We start from the raw sequence: 21,980 nt of genomic DNA on the forward strand, positions 1-21,980 counted from the left end.
CACCTGTACATAAAGGTTTTGCACATTTGGGACTACCACACATTTAAACATGTTTAATTGACTAACTCACTACTGACTAAATTCACCTCTCACATTCAGTAGAACCCAAAATTCAAAAGTCATGATTCACTATTGTAACTATCATGAGGGACCAAATCGCAATACAGCTTAGTACTGCACAGGGACCTTGTCAATATGCTTGCAAAAAACTACTGTAAATAAAACAGTGCTATGCTTCTAATAAGGAGGGTTTCAAAATTTCAAGGGACTGGGCAGAGATCTATACCCTCACTAATTGCTTCACTTTTTTGCTTGAAGCAAAAAGATTTTGAGCAATGGGTGATTTTCAACATTTGATTAAGTCAGAAAATGAGTGCACCCAAAAGAGCAGTAACAAGAGTTACCTTCAAGGAGAATTAACAGTTGTTGGTCTTTCTATCTGGATCCCAGGTCCGTAGAGACCCAATGGAATGATTATTACGTCACTCCACCTATACTAAACTGAGAAGAGGAGGTGTATGTAGAAAGTCACTTACTTGTGAAAGTGCTGGTAGCTCCATTCTGCTTGTTGGCAGGCACCTTATTTGGTGTTGGGGGGAGCTGGCCCTTGCTGGGGTAGCAGATCCCTTCAGGAAACTGGAAGGCTACCTTGGGTGAAGAGGGGGAGCTGGCCTGCTGTGGCTTGATGGCTCCAATCTCAGTGAGGGTCAGCTCTTCTAACGAGGATGGCAGCGAGTGTTGGGGTGAAGACACCAAGTATCCACTGGGAGGGCTGCCTGGAGTGGGGCTGGAGCCAGCTGTTGAACCCACATAGAGGATCACGCCACCTGGTGCATGAGAAGGGAGAGGGAAGTTGAACCCAGTGCAGACTAAGAAAGATGACTTCGGTGGAGATATGCAGGAACTATTTACCTAAGCAAAAGAGACTGAAACCTGTCCAGAACAATGAAATAGCATTTGGAAGCAGGTCAAGCAGAAAACTCCCTAATTTACTGAAGTATAAGGAGGAGGAGGAGGAGGTACAGCACAATCAGACTTGCAAGATTTTAGTTATTATAGCCAATCTCAGTAAAAGTAGTTTTATCCTTCCTGAAGAGTTGATTCCTGGTCTGGTCTAGCTGACAACCAGGAACTATGGATGGTACTGCAGAGGGAATAAGACTCTGCAAAAAAAAAAAAAAACCCCAAAAAAAACCATGGCTGCCTTCCAAATCAGCGTTCTGGCTGGAAATCTCTGCAAGAGCATACATTTGGGAAAGATAAAGAGCCACTGAACCCATATCCTGTCCAAAGATGATGCTACCCATACCCCACTGATTAACTCACACAATTCCGACCATGGTTTGCCTCAAGCATGTCACGTACTTCAAACAAAATAAAGGTAGACTGTGTATAGAGGGAGACGCTGCTACCATCAATCTGATCATCCCACTGGGTCAGGGCCTGTACAATTTATTTCTGACTAAAGCGAATACCTGTGAGGCACGTACTATAGCTGGCCTGCCAGAGGCCTCCCGGCCTTCATTGCAATTCCAAGCAAGCAGGCAAGCAAGTTGTTTCTGAAACAAGATGGATAGGTTGGTTTAACTGGATGGGTCATAAGCTATGCAAGTTTCCAGTAGACTGTTGAAAGAAATAAAACATACATTTCTAGGTCACTCGTTCAGGAAATACACGATCCTACATATGAAAGAGGGAAGGATATCTCCAAGCAGCAACAAACTACACCTTAACCTTCCTTTCCTAGCTTTGCATGCTGCATTTTCTTCTTCTTGATGGCCGCAGAAGAAGCAGGATCCAGGCACTTAGCAGCTCTCATTGTCTGTGAGTGAGCAGAGATAGAGGATGGAAGCAGTTTCTACAACTGCAGGCACTGCTGTGTTGCATTTCCACTGGCCTTAACAGCCTGCCTACACAAATGACATTCTTAGCTGGAACACGCAGAGGTCAAGAATCTGCATTCACATTATCAGAGTGCTTAAGGACAAGGCCTTGAGTAGGCAATTCCTGTGAGTTGTTCACAGCTCTTTTGTTGGGGAGGGGAGGGGGGAGATGGGAAGGTAAGCAGTCAAGCCACAGCGTCTTCTCACTTGCAACCTTATTGCATTTCCTAGTTTTTATTTTTTTAAAAAAATAAAGATAATTCAATAACAACTGCGTAGGGCAGCTACAAAGCAAACAGATCCTTCTTATTCCTCAGCTGCCGTTTGGAAATGGCAAACAAACAACAAACAACCCCCACCCCAAGCCTGGCACTGCTACAGAAACACAGAAAAACGATGACTCCATTTCTCCTACAAAGACGGTAGGCCACCAACAGAGTCCAGCCTTTATGCTGCCGAACTGCCACTCAGCCCTAGCAGGAACAAAAATAAGACACTGCTCTGTACCCAGATGGCAATCTTTTCTGCCCAAGAGGGACCCCCTGCCATACACTACAAGCTGTAGTACAGAAGATACACACAGTTGAACTGCAACATGAGCATTTATTCGGCACTCGTGATTTAAGCCCACCCTTCTTATTCTTGACCCTGGTAAAACACAGTAAACAAGTGTCTCATTTTTCCAGTCTTCTTTCTGCCAACAGGTTGACCTGCCAAACTATATATGGGATGTCAGAGAGGAGGAAGTTGGGAAACCTGATTTGAACTAGGTCACTGCCACCCAAAATCATCACCCCCCCCTCACTTTTTTTAACCCTGAAAAAAAAATCTCTTCGTGCATGGCTCTGATCTGTTCTGTGGTTGTTGCCAAGTACGTCTCAAGGTACAAAGCCAATGACCAGCTGAAAGCATGCAGGCTCCATGTGATTGCTGGACAAGGCCAGAGAAACAGCAGGAAGCGTGGCCCAAGAGGCCCACTCTGTAGAAAACTAGGGCAAACAAATGGCACATACAGGCAAACAACCAAACCCCAGAGCCATTCTAGAAAGCAACCCCTAAGCCAGCTTTGCTTTTGGTTCAGGGCAGAACTCTTCACCCTGGTTCCCAGGGAGTATTTAAAAACAGCAGGATTATCGCTCCGTATTTTTAGATAGCAATCTAAGACTATTGGATAACAAAGCAACAGCTTGTCATGAAGTTGCAAATAGAGGAATGTCAGGATGGAGCTCCAGCTTGCATACACATCCAGCCAAAACAAGGACTTAACTAGGGAAGGTCAACTCACAACCAAAATGGGCCAAGTCAGGTGATAGTCCCTTATCTGATAAAGGCTATTAGGTCAGATTTGCAGGCTAACCTGTGCTCCCAAGGCCTCTTCCTCAGTGCCACATAATTGTAACCTATCAAGCTCCAGTAACCACTTTGGGGGTGGGTGGGATGGGGATGCTTTTGTTTCATATCCAGTTCATTGAGGGAAGTACCTCAGTCACTCTTTAACTGCTCCAGTTTTAAAGTAGCATTTTCTCTCTTCTCCCAACACAATATTTAAGTTCACTGTTGATGCAGTTGTTGATATCAAAGCTAGGATGTGCCCAACTTTCAGGCCTTCACCCAGTGATGGGATTCAGCCAGTTCGCACCACTTCAGGGGAACCGGTTGTTAATTTTCTGAGCAGTTTGGCGAACTGGTTGTTGGAAGAAATCATTAGGGCAAAGAACCGGTTGTTAAATTATTTGAATCCCACCACTGCCTTCACCTCTTTAGGCTGCTGCAGGCCTCACTTTTCCTTTTTAATCATTGGATGTGACTTGGGCTACAGGCAAAGCCGAACATCTGGCTTCTGCTTGGGTAATGCTTAACCGGTATTTTTTATAACATTTGTCAAATCTTCTCCTTAAAAATAACGGGCTTAGTTAGTTCTTTTCTGAGAGCGTGTTGGATTTGTATTTTTAAAAATCTTGAGGCCTAGCCCTATTTATTTATTTATTTATTTATTTAATCACATTTTTATACCGCCCTATCTCCCTAAACCAACTCAGGGCGGTTTACAGCCTATTAAAACACAAATACACAAATATAAATACAAGATAAAACATTAATTAAAAAACTTATTAAATAAGGCCGAATTTAAAATTTATAAAACAAAATAATAAAACCCCATTAAAAACTAAATTAAAATTAAAATCCTAGCCCAGTCCTGCGCAAATAAATAGATGTGTCTTAAGCTCGCGGCGAAAGGTTCGAAGGTCGGAAAGTTAACGGAGTCCCGGGGGAAGTTCATTCCAGAGGGTGGGAGCCCCCACAGAAAAGGCCCTTCCCCTGGGTGTCGCCAGTCGGCACTGCCTGGCGGACGGCACCCCAAGGAGTCCCTCCCTGTGAGAGCACACGGGTCGGTGAGAGGCAGTCGGTGGCAGCAGACGGTCCCGTAAGTAACCCGGCCCTAAGCCATGGAGCGCTTTGAAGATGGTTACCAAAACCTTGAAGCGCACCCAGAAGGCCACAGGTAGCCAGTGCAGTCTGCGCAGGAGCGGTGTCACATGGGAGCCACGAGGGGCTCCCTCTATCACCCACGCAGCCGCATTCTGGACTAACTGGAGCCTCCGGGTGCTCCTCAAGGGAAGCCCCATGTAAAGAGCATTGCAGTAATCCAGGCAAGATGTCACGAGAGCATGAGTGACTGTGCATAGGGCATCCCGGTCTAAGAAGGGGCGCAACTGGAGAACCAGGCGGACTGGTAAAAAGCTCTCCTGGAGACGGCCGTCAAATGGTCTTCAAAAGACAGCCGTCCATCCAGGAGAATGCCCAAGTTGCGCACCCTTTCCATTGGGGCCAATGACTCGCCCCAACAGTCAGCCGTGGCTGCAGCTGACTGTACCGGGGTGCCGGCATCCACAGCCACTCTGTCTTGGAGGGATTGAGCTTGAGCCTGTTTCTCCCCATCCAGACCCGTACGGCCTCCAGACACCGGGACAGCATTTCGACAGCTTCGTTGGGGTGGCCCAGTGTGGAAAAGTACAGCTGAGTATCATCAGCGTACAGTTGATATCTCACACCGAAACTACTGATGATCTCACCCAGCGGCTTCATATAGATGTTGAACAGGAGGGGGCGAGAGAATCGACCCCTGCGGCACCCCACAAGTGAGGTGTCTCGGGGTCGACCTCTGCCCTCCTGTCAACACCGTCTGCGACCGGTCAGAGAGATAGGAGGAGAACCACTGATAAACAGTGCCTCCCACTCCCAGTCCCTCCAACCGGTGCAGCAGGATACCATGGTCGATGGTATCAAAAGCCGCTGAGAGGTCTAATAGGACCAAGGCAGAGGAGTAACCCCTATCCCTGGCCCTCCAGAGATCATCAACCAACGCGACCAAAGCCGTTTCCATGCTGTATCCGGGCCGGAAGCCGGACTGGAACGGGTCTAGATAGACAGTTTCATCCAGGTACTGGGGTAATTGACATGCCACCACACTCTCTACAACCTTCGCCACAAAGCGAAGGTTGGAGACCGGACGATAGTTACCTAAAATAGCTGGGTCCAGGGAAGGCTTCTTGAGGAGAGGCCTCACCACCGCCTCTTTCAAGGCGGCAGGGAAGACCCCCTCCAGCAAAGAAGCATTAGTAATCCCCTGGAGCCAGCCTCGTGTCACCTCCTGTGTGGCCAGTACCAGCCAGGAGGGGCACGGGTCCAGTAAACATGTGGTGGCATTCAACCTCCCCAATAACCTGTCCATGTCCTCGGGAGCCACAGGATCAAACTCATCCCAAACAGTCTCAACAAGACAGCTCTCTGACTTCTCACTTGGATCCACCCAATTTTGATCCAGACCATCCCGAAGCTGAACGATTTTATCGTATAGATGCATAGATGTATAGATGACCCTGCAATGGGTCATCCCGCTCCCCCTGTTGAAGGAGAGAGCGAGTCACCCGAAACAGGGCGGCCGGGCGGTTATCTGCCGACGCAATGAGGGAGGAGACGTAGCCACGTCTCGCTTCCCTCAATGCCACTAGGTAGGTCCTGGTATATGACCTAACTAGTGTCCGATCAGCCTCCGAACGACTGGATCTCCAAGAACTCTCTAGGCGTCTTCTCCGGCGTTTCATCTCCCTCAGCCCCTCGGAAAACCAAGGAGCTGATTGAGACCTTCGCCGGGTCAGAGGCCGCAAAGGCACGACACGGTCTAGAGCCCCAGCCGCGGCCAGTTCCCAAGCCGCGACTAGTTCTTCAGCCGTGCCGTGGGCCAGACCCTCAGGAAACGGCCCAAGCTCCGTTCGGAACCTCTCCGGGTCCATCAGGTGCCTGGGACGGAACCAACGTATTGGTCCTGTCTCCCTGCGGTGTTGAGTGGCGGTCAGAAAGTCTAGACGAAGGAGAAAGTGATCTGACCATGACAAAGGTTCAATGACTAAATCTCTCAAGTCCAGATCCTTCAACCACTGTCCAGAAAAAAAAATCAAGTCCAGCGTGCCACCCCCAATGTGAGTGGGACCATCGACTACTTGAGTCAGGTCCAAAGCCGTCATGGAAGCCATGAACTCCCGAGCTGCTGACGATGACATGCCGGTCGATGGCAGGATAAAGTCCCCCATAACCATGAGTCTCGGGGTCTCAACCGCCACTCCAGCAAGCACCTCCAGGAGCTCAGGCAGGGCTGCTGTCACGCAGCAAGGAGCCAGGTACGTGACCAGCAAGCCCATCTGACACCTATGACCCCACCTCACAAAGAGGGATTCACAGCCGGCAATCTGAGGTACAGGTATAATGTACAGTTACATTATACTGAGGTATAATGTACAGTTCAATTTAAACCAGGAAACAGACTTCGTTTTTGCTGTGTGCTGTCTGTTCTATCTACATTGGGTGGTGTATTACAGGTTTTCCACTACTTTGGCGAAAAAATAGGCTTTGCATGGCTGTGTTTTTAATGGTTTTCTCTCTTTTTGCTATTTGTGAGTCTTTCACATGAGCACCAGAACTGTTGCATTTAAGTTGTCCTAATTGGGTAGGAAGAAGGCACCTACTCCATTTTGCCTACTTCATTCTGGCTCGACAGCACTCAGTGCCATGGTGATAAATGTTATTTCATGGAGCCTTTCACAATTACATGTACTACCAGTTCTTTCCAGACACTGCCAGCCATGAGGTCAGAACTGCCCTCTTTGGCCATTCACTGCCAGCCAGCGCTACCATTCCTTGGCAGAACAAGTCAAGGAGTAAGCTCACTTGTTGACTGCTCCCTCCCACTTCACCTGCAACATGCCTGAGATCTATCCGATGGATTGTTTTTAAACACGGATTTTGCTCTCTTTGAGGTGTGCAGGAGGTACTGCACCAAGCAGGAGAACATCCACCTGCCTCAGCCTGCACCTGCCACCCAATTTTTGGGCATCGTGACAGGTGGTATAAGCCTATTATTCCCAGCATCTGGCTAGTTTGTCCTACATGCCTACTCAAAGGAGTGGTTAACAGCATGTTAAAGCAAGTCTTCTGAAAAGCCCTCAGATTTCAATCTGGCTGAACAGGAACAGGAACATTTCTCCATCCAGCCCAATATTGCGTGCTCTAGGGCTAGGCATTTCTTCAGGGTATAAGTCTGATAAGATCTTCCATATTAACTGCAACATGATCCTCCCTAACTAGGGAGATGCCAGGGAAACAAAACATATGCCCTTTCCACCGCAGTTTAACACTCCCCACAGACTGCTCTCTCTTTTGTTTCTTGGACCCCATCCCTTCCACTGCATATAAGTTGCCATATTCTTTTGTTATTCTTCTGCATACAATTTTTCCCATCCCCTATATGAAGTGGGTCACAGAGGTTTAGCAGAAGCCAATCTTCCCCTTACATCTGTGCCCAAGCTTAACACATCCCCAAGGAACCCACAGCAAAACTGGAAATGTACTTTCCATGTGAACCTCTCCACACTCATTTTCCCATTGACCCAAGGGATTTCAGCTGTCTCCACGACCAATTGTCGCCAGTCAACTCTGTCCTGCAAAACCTCTGACTTGAAAAACATGTGCCCAAAATAAACAGCCTTTCTTTTCCATTTTCACAGACATGGTGGGGCTTAAAAGGGCATCAGCCATTCACTCATGCCTCAGTGAGTGCTGCCAATTTTAAAACCATTCTGGCCTTGTATCCAATGTGAACATGCTCAAGAGGATGGCTGTGAGGCATCAGGAATCTTTCGGCTTTGGCCTCAATCCTATATGAACTCAGCCTCCCCTAGATTAGAAAGATGGCCCAACCATCTTCAAACACACAACAATAAACTCAAATAACATCTTCAAACACACAACAATAAACTCAAATAATGAAAAAGCTCAGCAATAACAAAGCTGACATACAGCTCTTTAAAGATCCCTTGATTTTATTGTCAGGTTTGCAATGATCAAAACAGCAAATTGTTCTTTATCCCGAGAAGGCTTAAGGATCAGTTTGGAAGCGCCAGAGATGCTAACACAAGAACAGAGACGTAATATTTTCTGTAATTTTGAAGCTATTAGATAAAACAAATTGGGGTATTTTTTTCACCTCAGAAAAAAAAACAGACAGGGAAACTTTAAAAACTTTATTTTTTGCCTCAAATGAAACTATAAGCTGCAGAATCCGAAGAAACCTCAGCTTTTTTTGATTTGGACAGTTTGCCAAACCTGAAAACAGCAACAATGAAGGCAGAAATAAACCATCCACATGTTAATAAAACAAAATTATGTCCTCTGAGGCAAGTCTCCAATCTTGATAACTTTAAGACTTGTGGACTTCAACTCCCAGAGTTCCTCAGCCAGCAAAGCTGAGAGTTGAAGTCCACAAGTCTTAAAGTTGCCAAGGTTTGATACCCTGCTCTGAGGCCTAATGGAGAACAGATCCAATGAGCTCCAAAATAAAGTATTATCAGCAGACAATCCCGTAAGCAACCTTGGGAGCAGAATCCTTGGAAGGGGGAAGAGTCTGAAATCAGATCATGCTTCAGCCTGAGAGCGGAATTGTCCTGCTTGTCCTCTATTTACAGAAAATTTAGCACTCTGGAATTTGAGATAAAACTTATTACAAATTAATAGAAAACATATGGAAGGAATAAAGGATAGCAATCCAGAAGCACTTTCCCACTATTTCACTATTCCAAAGAAATTTCATTGGTGGCTTTTTATTCTTGTCATTGTTTTTTTACCTATCCTTTAATTTTTTTAAAAAAGGTCTGGGGGGAAAATTTCCTCTTTTCTCAATTTTTTCCAGTTTTCTACTACCATTTGCACTTCTATACAAGAGAATAAATCTATTATCTCTGTCCTTGGAATAAGTCCAAGGTATTTTTTCCTCCCACACATTTATCACTTGATTTGATGAAGCACGCTAGAAATGCCCAGAAATTATCTCAAATTCTTTACTAAAGTAACGTTTGAAAGACTGTGGGCAAAGCATAGGCACCAACTGCTTAGGATTCTGCCATTGCAGAAAGGCAGGTAATCCTTGATTTACCAGTCCAATTGGGACCAAAATTTCCATTGCTAAGTAAGGCGGTTGTTAAGTAAATCATGCCCTCTTTTATAGCAATTTTTGCCACAACTGTTAAGCAAATCACTGCAGTGGAGTAAATCATGTGGTTGTTAAGCAAATCCAGCTTGCCCCCCCCCCAAATTGCTTTTCTGAAGCTGGCTGGAAAGATTGCAAGTGAAGATCACATGATCCCAGGACCCTGCAACTATCATAAACACATGCCAGTCGCCAAGCACCTGAATTATTCTGATACACATGACTGTGGGGATTCTGTAGAGGGCTGGTTGCAAGTCCTTTTTTTCAATGCCATTGTTAACTTTGAAAAGTTGCTAAATGAATGGTTGTAAGGGGAGGACTACCTATATCTGCTTACTTTAATAAAGGGCTAGTCTATATGCTATGGGTGTCGAACTCGCGGCGTCACTTTGCCATCATGTGACGTATCATGTTTTTCCTTCGTGGAGCTGGGGTGGGTGTGGCCTGCGCGTGACGCATCCGGCCCATGGGCCGCCAGTTTGACACTCATGCTCCATGCCTTTCTCCAATGGAATGCAACATCCTAAGTAGTAGATGGCTATGTGGTCTCACCGACTTTCAAAGATCATTGTGATCTCCTAAGCAAATCAGGATAGGCTAGACAAGTTTATAAAAATATCGGAAACCTTTTGTGGACTTTTTGCTGAGAAATAGATACAACTGAGTTAAAGGCTTTTGAATTTGCTAGTCGAAAAGGGCTGGCTATGGGAAGAAGTGATCTATGCAATATAAATTTAAGGAGGGAGTAATCTTATTTTTGTAAATGCTGTAAATATTATAAATTATTTCTTTAAATACCTTTTTATTTCTCTATTACTTTTTGCACATTTTTTCCTTTATGTTCCTTCTATCTTTTTTCTTTTAAACTCAGTTTGTATTAGCTTTTATTGTGTAAAAAATGCTTTTTAAAAAATTACCAAATTAAAAAAAAAATCTAGCCATAAAATTTAGTGAAGGTTGAGCCCTTATGAAATTCCATCCATTCTAGTAGGGAAATGAAGCATGTACAATACTAAATTAAGCCCTTAGTATGGAATGAATGATACTTAACCTTCATCCTGCTTTTCTTCAGAGGAAATAATACTGCATGAAAAAAGCATTTTAAATCACAGGAAACCACACAAAATACAAAAATGGCATGGGGGAACAGGGCAAGTTTACACTGAGCTCAGAGAAATTTGTGTGTATGTGTGCACAAGAGAGAAATATTGCTTCAGACTCAGCTCTCCTCCTGCTGATTATATATCTACGTAGGGTTTTTTTTAGCAGTGTGACCAAGTGGTTTGACCCCATCTTCTTTTGATAAGTTTTTTTTTCCCAACTTCCTACTCCAGTCTACATCTCTAGCTCTTTCCCATCAAAGGACTAACCCAGATTGAATCTTCCTTTTGGATAGTAGCCAAAGTTAGTTAAGTGCTGCCATCTGCTGAGGTGATGTCTACACCTTCAAAATAAAAGCAATGCCATTCTATTTGCATGCATGGTGTACACTTATTTATATTTAATTTCTAATTTCCAACCGGCCTCACATGGGTCAGACAAAGGGCAGAATGTGGCTCAGGTCTGCCCTTTAGTGACCAGAAGGTAAGCTTGGCTAGATAGCCCGACTAGATGGCTCATGGCTAAGACACTGAGCTTGTTGATCAGAAAGGTCCCAAGTTCGGTGGTTCGAATCCCCACTATAGGTCGCCTGCGTAAGCAGAGGGTTGGACTAGATCAGGGGTCTCCAACCTTGGCAACTTTAAGCCTTTAAACAAACTTTAAGCAAAGCTGGCTGGGGGATTCTGGGAGTTGAAGTCCACCAGGCTTAAAGTTGCCAAGGTTGGACACCCCTGGACTAGATGACTTCCAAGGTCCCTTCCAACTCTGTTACTGTTACAGATGGCATCTTCTTGAAAATAAACCTTCATCCACTGCCCTTTGGAGAGTTTATGCTGTCCAGGCATTCCAGGAGATGTCCAAGTAGGGGAAAGCTACCTTAATGGCTTGTGGGCTGTCTTGTATTTGGGACATGTTTTATTTGCAGCAAACAGCTGCTTCAAATCCATCTGGGTAGAGGAAATTTCTCAGATTTCTGTTCCTAACAGCAACTTGCCCAAGGCTCCTCAAAAAGGGAGAAGAAAAGCAAACACGATTCATTTTCTATCTTCAAAACAGCCCATATGGAGTCCCCCCCCCATCTTCTCTTAAGAGGAGTAAAAGCTCAGCAGCATCAAAGGCTGCGGTGACCTAGTTGAGATTTTAGCAGTTTTAACTTGCATGTCCTCAATTCCAGTTAACCCCTAGCCTGGGGATCCTCTGCATTTATTTATATATATATAAAAACATGGTAAACAAATCCCCATTCCATCCTAACCCCCCACCCCCACCCCACCCCTGGTCCTCAGCACTTGCTGCTCCCATTTTCAACCCTTACCCAATTCTGACCTATTAAAAGCTGCTCTTCCTCGCCCCCACCGCCCAAGCGACCACAGTACTGACCCGCTCCTATGCCAACAAGGGCTGGGCGCGGGGTTAATCAAGGCTAACGGCACCACTTAAAACCGTCCCAGTGTTTGCGGTGAGTCAGTGCCAAGGGAGAAGCTTTAAGTGCTGGTTATTTTTAGCCTCTGCCAATAGCCGGAGAAAAGTTTGGACTGCGGGTGAGGGCGCAGGTTGCAAAAAAATAAAATGAAAGGAAGAAAGGAAAAAAGGAAAGAAAAAGAGCTCCGGTTCCCAGCTCTTCTTTGCCTCCAAATTCGGGTCAGCGCCTCACGTGTCCTCCTCCTCTAGCTCTCGCTGAACGAGTGTCAGGAACAGGCAACGTGCTGGAGTCGAGCCAAAGCTGGGCGAGGAGACACCTGACTCGCGATTCACGTGGCTCGGCGGCGCAGGCCATTCCGATGGCAGGCGGGGGCTTTTTCGCCCGAATCGCTCGGGATGCAAAAGGAGGGAAGGGGAGGAGGGGAAACAAGAGAAAAAGAGAGCCCAGGCGCGCCTCGGGAGACCGACTTACACGTTAATTACGGCTAGGAAGGAACTCAAAAATATCACGGAAGGTGGAATCCCGGAATTAAATTGGGGGTGGGAGTGGGGGGAGTGAAATTCAGCAAAAGAAGAAGGCGCTTTTGCATTCGCTAACGGCTTCGTGATATCTTATGTAATCGATCAACTTGGTTAAAATGGGGTTGCCTCGTTTTGTGGTTCTGTATGTTGTGCAAACAGGGCCGAAGTATGGCATAGCAGCTGCAGAGAACTGCACGATCCCAAGAAAAGAAACAGATGCTTCCCCACGTTGTAGGCAGATGCCACGGTGTACACATACACACGCTGTTCATCGCTGTTCTATTGGCACCTTTATTGTTTCGCAAAATGGGCTCCTTAAAGCAACAGTATCTTCCCTCCAAGAAGAATTCGGCTTATTTTAATAAATACCGGAGAGGACCTGTGTGGTCCTGCCATGTCCAAAGCAGAGTTAATAGCTCCAGCTGCTTCCAGATGTTACAGAGGTGGAACTTTTTAATTGCAGCTGTCGCCTCCCATTTTCCCCACTGTTCTGCAATCCAGCTAAACTACCGGTAAGAATCCAAAATAGTAGGAAAAGTTCCTATATCACACTAGGCTATATATTGTAGCACATATTTGAAGTCGGAATGTAGTCATCTAAGGCTATAAGCCATGGTTTAACATATAAATTTGTTATTTGTATAGATTATGTGGCAATAAATGGTACTTTCTAGCCAAGCTTCCCTGATTCTTATTAAAAGTTAAATGGGATCAGTCCTCCTTACATTTGGATGGGATACCACTAGGAAATTCCTCACTATACGATACACTGGGAAGTTGGGGAACATATCTCAAAATGTTATGAAAAGTATTTGGAAGAACCATTTCAGATGTCACACAAGCACAGCTCTGGGTTTGTTACTCACTGAATCAGTCCAGCTTCAGGCCTGGAAAAAACGCAGCTGCATTAAGAAATCTGAAACTTTTAAAGCAACTTTTGAATTACACAGAAGCCTGAAAAACGGTGAGCCATTTTAATAAGTAACAGAGTACTAACTACTATGTTGACACAAGGGCTGAAGCACTTCCAAATCATCTTCAAAGCTTGTGTGGCTCTATATTGATGCCAAGAAAACTATTCATGTAATGATTAGGAGTCAAAACAAGCCTGAGATATCCTCAACATTTTACTAAATTTTTATACCATTATTTAATTATTAAAAACAATTCCCAAATCAGATTGTTGTTTAGCATTATTATTTAAATGATGCAACCAAAGATAGAAAAAGCAGGTAAATATTGGTAGGCTGACAATCTGGAAAAAATAATATGTGAAGAAACCCAATGCACAAGGAAGTGATAGCAACAGTGGACTTTTTTACCATAAATAATTCAAGATGGTGAACAATACTCCTTCCTTCTCTTCTTTTTCCCCAAAACAACCACCTTATGAGGTGAGTTGGGCTGCTAAGTCCAAAGTCAGCCAGCCAGCTTTCTTACCTATGGCAGGACTAGAACTCACAGTTCTCCTGGTTTATAAGCCATTGCCTTCACCACTACATCCAAGAGCAGGGGGTCTCCATAAGCAACTGTAAGACTTATGGACTTCAATTCCCAGAATTCCCCAGCCAGCATGGGTGGCTGAGGAATTCTGGGATTTGAAGTCCTAAAATTGCCAAGTTTGGAAATCCCTGCCCAAGAGGCTTGGAGACTGCAACTTTTTGCTAGTTTACAATCTCGGCTGTTAGCAGAGCAACCCATATCTAATTCTGAAAATGGGATTGAAGTTGCATTCTTCTCTGCCCATCTCCATGACAAAATATGATGAAAAATGCTTGTTGATTATAAAGATTGAGAATTAACCATCAAACCACACTCCACTTCCCAGCATTCCATTAGAGCAGGGTTTCCCAAAGTAGTCAATATCAATTCCCAAGGCTGGATGGGATTATCTGTTGCTGTTGTTATGTTATTATTTGGGGTACTATTAATTAAAGTATTATTTTCATACAATAACCGCTTCGGGGGTTGATAAACAATCCAAAACTTCATGAAAAGGTTGATGGGCTGAAAAGTTTAAGGACTCCTGCATTAAATTTAAAATGAGTGTACTAATTCCATATAAATCCAGTTCAATCAGGAAGGCTATTTTTACTTCACAACCCTGGTGGTGCAGTGATTAGAAGGCTGTATTGCAGGCAAACTCTGCCCACAGCCTAGAGTTTGATCCTGATCCGGCTCAAGGTTGATTCAGCCTTCCACCTTTCCAAGGTTGGTAAAATGAGGACCCAGATTGTTGCTTTAATCTGGGTTTTAAATGTGTGTATGAGTGAACCCCGGTTATAAAATGGCCTTGCCAACAAACCTACCAACTGAGCCTATATGTCATACCAAGCCAGAACTAAGTAAAACACATTATGGTTTAATATGAGGTAGAAATGCCCTTTTCTTCTAATAAATATATGTTTACAGTTCAACACAAAGCAGGACTTGTTTTTGCCCCATGTTGCACTACAAGTACAGGTGTCTTATGATGGTTTGTTTAATGGCCAAAGTTACAATAATGCTGAAAAAAGTGACTTATAACCAGTACACTTATGACCGCCACAGCATCTCTGAAATCAGATGATAAAAATTCAGGGCTTTGGCAACTGGTATATATTTATGGCGGTTGCAGCATTCCAGGGTGTGATGTAACTGCTATTTACAATCTTCCAAGGGGGCTTCAGACAAGCAGACAAATTGGGGGGCGGGGAGTCTGGTTCATTTATAACTGCATGATTCACTTAACAACTGTGCCTAAAACAGGTCACAGAATCAGGCAAAATTACTTAATGACATCCCCTAGCCATGGAAGTTGCAATCCCAACTATGGTCATAAGTTGAGGACAACCTGTAATGGGACACACTAGCGATACCCCTGGCTGGTGGCATTGTCAGGGAAGGACTTGGACACAAAGCTCTCCATTGAAGCTGAATAAGCATCCATTCCCTGCTAAGGAGGGGTCTCCGTAAGACCATTTTGTCCAGAGTCTTAAAATGTGGAATTCCATGGCTGTTTGCAACTTGTCAAAGTGAATTGCTAGACACAAGGTCAGTACATCTGGTCAGTGTATCTTTCACAGCTGTCAGCCATCCTAATTTCTACACTGACTCTTGCAAGGTTTTAAAACCTGCCTTAAAAAAAACAACATTGCAGCTTTTTGTAGCAAATGGCCCTCTCTGCAGAAGCAATCCCCTTGCTGCATTGCTCTTCTCTCAGTTGCGTGATTTTCAACTGTGTTGCATCTGCCTCATCCATCACCCACCATTACAGGGTCTGTGCTGCTGATACTGCAGTTTGTTTGTATGCAGCAGTGTGGAAGAAGGCAGCAGTGGCAGCCAAGGCGGACGATTTCCGAAACCTCCAGCAAGGAAAGAATAGGTATGGCACCTTACGTGTTTTAGCAAGAAGAATTGCTGTTGCAGGATACCCACAGAGATCAATCCTTGGCAACCTCCAGAACTACCATGCCAAAGATAGCTGCTGTGCTGCTTGTTTCTGGTGACCTGAATTTACCTGATAAAGGCAAATTGAGCTGTGCTCTGAATTGCCTTTGAAGCTAACAACAGCTGGGGGAGTCCTGCCTTATGTCAGAATGTAGGCCAAGAAGCTGCTGCTTTTTCCCTCCACCCACCTTTTTATTTTTTTTTAATCTTTTTCGAAAAAGAGCAAATCTGATTTCCCTTCTCTCTCTGCAGATATGAGCGATGGCCCTATTTTGAGCTCATATCGGAATCACTTTGAAGCTGACCTTTGCATATGTTATTTCCTTGGCTCTAAAGACTGCAGTCCAACAGGAAAGAAAAATTACTCAAATTTTGCTTACTTAGCTGAATAACAGAAAACAGCAACCCCAGTCAATTTTTAATAGGGAAATTCCTGGTCCGGATTCAGAAACTATCTCTCGCCCAAAATAACAAAAAAAGATTTCATTGACAGAACGGTACAAATGACATTTTTCGAGCATAACGACTTCACCACAGGATTGCCTGGTGGCAGATGAAATTAAAGAAAATCAAAAGGACCTGATAATAAGATGAGATTAAAAGCTTACTAAAATGCGGGGAAAATCTTCCTTGTAATCTATCAAAACTCCTTTTCCAACTTTTCAGGCTAGTTAAAAAAAAACTGACGGTGTTGTCACCTAAGTACCAAAGGCGAATGCATTCTTTTTTACTTTACCTTACTTGGTAAGCTAGGATAACATATACATGCACACGCACACACTCTCTCCCTTGAAGAGAATAATTTTATTTTTTTCTCCTAGTATAGTTCTTATTCCTTCCTTTGCAGCAAAGAGCCTTCAATGCAGATAGCTTTATTCTTCCCCATCCATCTCCTCTCCTATGTTCAACCCAGTGCTTTCTCCGTACAGAAGAAATGGCTTGCCATCCAAACTTTCACAAATCCTGCTTCTTTATTACCCAGTCATGAGAAGTCCCATGTAAAACAATAAATCAAGAATAATGACTCTTCCGTACAATTTAAGAAAGTAAAAGAGAGATTGGGCCTTATATGAGAGAAAACTCTCCCAAGCGTGCAGCCAAGGCTTTGACATATAGAAGGCAGAAATATCAGGGCAGAAATCAACACATCAAGTTTTGTCATCTGTCAGTTGTAACCAACCACCTGGAACTAAGTCAGCCAAGAAAAATGGGTATTTAGCTGGCGCTGAGTCTTTCCCTTGCTCATCCCATTCCCTCTGTCTTTAATCTAATATAGAAAGATGTGACAATTAGGGAGAAGGTGACAATGTTCTCTTTGTAAGATGGGACCAAGACTACATACAAATGGTGCGTGAGATCTCAGTTGAAGTGTGTCAGGAGACATCAACTCATTCAGATGTTTAATATGTCTATAACCTCCATCAGTGGAACAGGGATGGCTGGCATAAGAGCAGCAGCAGCTCAGCTTTTTTGGCTTTAAATAAATGTGATATTAAAGATACTTGTTTTCCGAACAGGGCCAGATATCCCTTCAGTAACATAGTTTAAATGAATCTAGGTTTCCAAAGTTCCAGTGTTTGCAATATTGTTTATGTATTTTACTCTAAAGGTCAGATTAAAGTTCCAAACAAGAGCTATCCTTGTATCCAACCTTATTCTACAAAGTGCTGAGAAGTTGGAACACTTTAGAAAGAGGAGTTTGTGGGAATTTATTCCATACTATGTTTGAACCTCTAGCCTAGTTTGTACTGGCAACCCTGACTAGTCGTGGATCTCCAGAATTGCAAGTATAAGGCTTTCCCAAGCCTACCTACAGAAGTCCCTATGGTCTTATGGCATGTGTAATATGTACGAAGTACTGCTACTATAGGACATCGTGGGAAAATCCATTCTCTAGCTTAGACATATTTGAGCTTCTCTGAAATCTGAAGGCAGCAGAATCAAGCTTGCTCCCAGTGCAATCAGAGAGGTTGTTCACTGGTAAAAATAAACTAGGGAAAATGATATAGGCAACAGTTTACTGCAAGAATCTTTGAATTGTTTTTTGTTTGATTTATTACATCATAGAATGCAAATAATCAAGTTGACTTTTTGATGGTTGGCTTCCAAAGAAGTTCAAGGTAAGAACTGGGACCAGAGAGACTGTGGCCAAGAACTCATACTTGGGCAAGATTCCCAGCAGATTCTAATAGTGAACACTTTATTACCTATTATTATGCATAAATTGCTGTAAAAAAAAACCCTGACAGATTATTCCAGTTCAGGAATTAGTTTTGTTGAGCTACAAACCCCAAACACTCTTAAGTCAACCTTGCTCTGAGAGAAAGATAGAAAAAATTGGTCAGCAATATCTGGAAAAGTATACAGGTTGCTCTCAACTTATGACCACAACTGAGCATTAAATTTCCGCTGCTAAGCAAGGGAGTTGTTAAGCAAGTTTTGCCGCACTTTACAATCTTTTGGCTGCAGTCGTTAAGCAAATCACTGCAATTGTTAAGTGAATTGTAAGGTTTGTTAAGTGAATCTAGCTTCCCACATTGACTTTGCTTGTTGGAAGCCAGCTGGGAAAGTTACAAATGTGATCATGGGACTCCCAGAACAGTGCAATTGCCATAAATATACGCCAGTTGCAAAGTGCCCGAATTTTGATCATGTGACCATGGGGATGCTGCCTACAATGGTCAAAAGTGTTAAAAAATAGCCATAAATCTTTTTTTTCCCCATTTCTGTAGTAACTTAAAAAGGTCACTCAGTTGTAAATCGGGAACAACCTGTAGTAAAGTAGACCATAACCTACTACTAGATAAAGTAGAAAAATGTGGGTTAGACAGCAGCACCACCAGATGGATTCGTAACTGGCTGACCAACCGCACTCAACGTGTAGTCCTCAATGGAACTACATCCACATGGAGGGAAGTATGCAGTGGAGTACCCCAAGGCTCTGTTTTAGGCCCAGTACTCTTCAACGTCTTCATCAATGACTTGGACAAGGGGATAGATGGGGAACTTATCAAATTTGCAGATGACACCAAGCTGGCAGGAATAGCCAACACTCCAGAAGATAGGCTCAAGTTACAGAAAGATCTTGACAGACTTGAACATTAGGCGCTATCTAACAAAATGAAATTCAATAGTGAAAAAGGAAGGTTCTACCTTTAGGCCAAAAAACCAAAATGCACAGGTACCATATATGTGGTACCTTGCTCAATAGTAGTACCTGTGAGAGGGATCTTGGAGTCCTAGTGGACAACCATTTAGATATGAGCCAGCAGTGTGCAGTAGCTGCTAAAAAAGCCAACACAGTTCTGGGCTGCATAAACAGAGGGATAGACTCAAGATCACGTGAAGTGTTAATGCCACTTTATAATGCTTTGGTAAGGCCACACTTGGAATACTGCATTCAGTTTTGGTCGCCGCGATGTAAAAAAGATGCTGAGACTCTAGAAAGAGTGCAGAGAAGAGCAACAAAGATGATTAGGGGACTGGAGGCTAAAACATATGAAGAACGGTTGCAGGAACTGGGTATGTCTAGTTTAATAAAAAGAAGGACTAAGGGAGACATGATAGCAGTGTTCTAATATCTCAGGGGTTGCCACAAAGAAGAGGGAGTCGAGCTGTTCTCCAAAGCACCTGAGGGTAGAACAAGAAGCAGTGGGTGGAAACTGATCTAGGAAAGAAGCAACTTAGAACTAAGGAGAAATTTCTGGACAGAACAATTAATAAGTGGAACGACTTGCCTGCAGAAGTTGTGAATTCTCCAACTTCTGGAAATTTTTCAGAAAATTGGATAACCATCTGTCTGAGATGGTGTAGGGTTTCCTGCCTGGGCAGGGGGTTGGACTAGAAGGCCTCCAAGGTCCCTTCCAACTCTGTTGTTGTTATTGTTATTGTACATCCCCCCACCATTGCTGTTCTAAGTGAAAGTCTTGTATCTGTAAATTAAATGTAACCTTGCATTTCTAGTCCTTGTTGCTCCACCAACCTCGCTGCTTCTAAATTAAGCTCTGAGGATATCACCTTTTCATACAAACACAGCATTGTACACCTGTCAAGTGCTGTTTACACGTGAGTCCAACTAGAAAGAACAAAAAAGAGGAATGGGCTCATCTGTTCCTTTCTTCCCTTCCCTTCCCTTCAGCTTCTCTAACACTCCAGCAAAGCTTTTTCCTGATGCTCAAATGCTACCAAAGCCCAAAACATTTCCTGCAAAGGTAAGCCACAAGCTGCTTTGCTGAATCAAAGACACTCCACACAGGTGGCAGGCCTCTGCCCAATCGGGGCTGGGTTGCCATATTGTTTTATGTATATTTTTGCTGGCACTTTAATCTTCCCTTTTGTCCCCTTTCCTTTCTTCCTTCCTTCAGCTTCTCTAACACTCCAGCAAAGCTTTTTCCTGATGCTCAAATGCTACCAAAGCCCAAAACATTTCCTGCAAAGGTAAGCCACAAGCTGCTTTGCTGAATCAAAGACACTCCACACAGGTGGCAGGCCTCTGCCCAATCGGGGCTGGGTTGCCATATCTTGCCTGCTGCAATGCATTATAACTTTGATCTCAGTCTCTCTGGCACCTGTGTAAGTGTTGTTGACTCCTGGCGTCAGCAAAGTAGGTCAAAGTCACCCACAATGGGAGAAAGGGCAGGATGAGGTGGCAGGGATCTAAGTTGGGAAGAAAAGAGCACTTTTGATATGCAAAACCAGCTCTCTGTAAGAGTCCGGTAGGAATAAGAAACTAAAGCAACTTTACACACTGTTGTTCATGTGAGAGAAGTAAGCATCAAACTCACTTGACAAGGCTCTACACCGAAGAGTATTGTCTAATAAACAACAAGCAGTTCTTTTCCGATTTATAAAACTTATTTGCTCGTCTGTGCTTGTTTGTCCAGAATTGATGCTAACTCACTATAGGTATACAAGCAGTCCTCGATTTACGACCATAATTGAGCCCAAAATTTCTGTTGCTCAGACATTTTTAAAGTGAGTTTTGCCCCATTTTATGACTTTTCTTGCCGCAGTTGTTAAATGAATCATTGCTAAATTAGTAACACGGTTGTTAAGTGAATCTGGCTTCCCCATTGACTTTGCTTATCAAAAGGTGATCACATCACTTCAGGACACTGCAACCATCATAAATATGAGTCAGTTGCCAAGCATCTGGATTTTGATCAGGCGACCATGGGGATGCTGTAACAGTTGTAAGTGTGAAAAACGGTCATAAGTCACCTTTTTCGGTGATGTTGTAACCTTGAATGGCCACAAAACGAATTGTTGGAAGTCAAGGACTACCTGTACAACTAATCACAAGGCTGGCTTGGATACATATCTATATCTAAGGCAGAGCTTCCTTTCTTTCCCTGGAAGTTTCTCTCCCTCCTTTTTCAGGCTGTCGTCATGCCTCAAATGCATAAAAACTTTGTGTAGGTGGAGTTTGTCAATTTAGTTATAAATCTGAACTCTGCATGTTCCCCAAGTGATGCTATTGATCACAGGCAACCTGTATTTGAGGTTGCCATTCTTGTGTAAGCATTGACACTATTTTATACTTGGGTAAAATGTCATGTCTACCTTTTTTTAAAAAAAATCTGCTGATATGCCCATAGTGCCTTAAAATCCTTCTCGTTTGAATCCAGTGGAGCTGTCAGAGTAGGATTCTGGGCTAGAAGACCAGAGGCCAACAGAATGGCCCAAAGGATCTTCAAATCCAGTTGTGTTGTTTTTTTGCCTATAAAAATGGCACAAATGTACATTGCCATCTAAAGAGACATGGCAACGAGACAGCTGGGTGATCAATACCACAGCACAGAAGTGCAAAGCAAACTGTTGTAACATTAACATCACTTAACAAGTGCCAGAAAAATATACATAAAACAAATAAAGAAGAGAGCGCCAACTTTTTTCAGTAGAGAACAATTATGAAATATCGCAATCTCTTAGTTTTGAGGTTGCCATATTGTTTTATGTATATTTTTGCTGGCACTTTTTAATCTTCCCCTTTTGTCCCCTTTCCTTTCTTCCATTTATGTTTGTTTGTATTTTATTGTTTTGTTGATTGTTAACAAAGCTCTTTGGAAAAAAAAACCTTAATA

At 43.6% G+C, this 21,980-nt stretch overlaps 1 protein-coding gene across 1 annotated transcript in view; it reads right to left on the bottom strand.

The window, feature by feature from the left end:
- The window catches only part of LOC131189914 (nuclear receptor subfamily 1 group D member 2-like), a 46,308-nt gene that overhangs the window by 13,559 nt on the left and 10,769 nt on the right, over positions 1-21,980 (bottom strand). Inside the window, exon 2 of the mRNA XM_058166544.1 lies at positions 537-827. Coding sequence (XP_058022527.1) covers positions 537-827 — 291 coding nt within the window. The remainder of the gene's footprint in view (positions 1-536; positions 828-21,980) is intronic.

Source organism: Ahaetulla prasina, chromosome 2 (assembly GCF_028640845.1).
Source record: "Ahaetulla prasina isolate Xishuangbanna chromosome 2, ASM2864084v1, whole genome shotgun sequence".
NCBI lineage: Eukaryota > Metazoa > Chordata > Lepidosauria > Squamata > Colubridae > Ahaetulla > Ahaetulla prasina.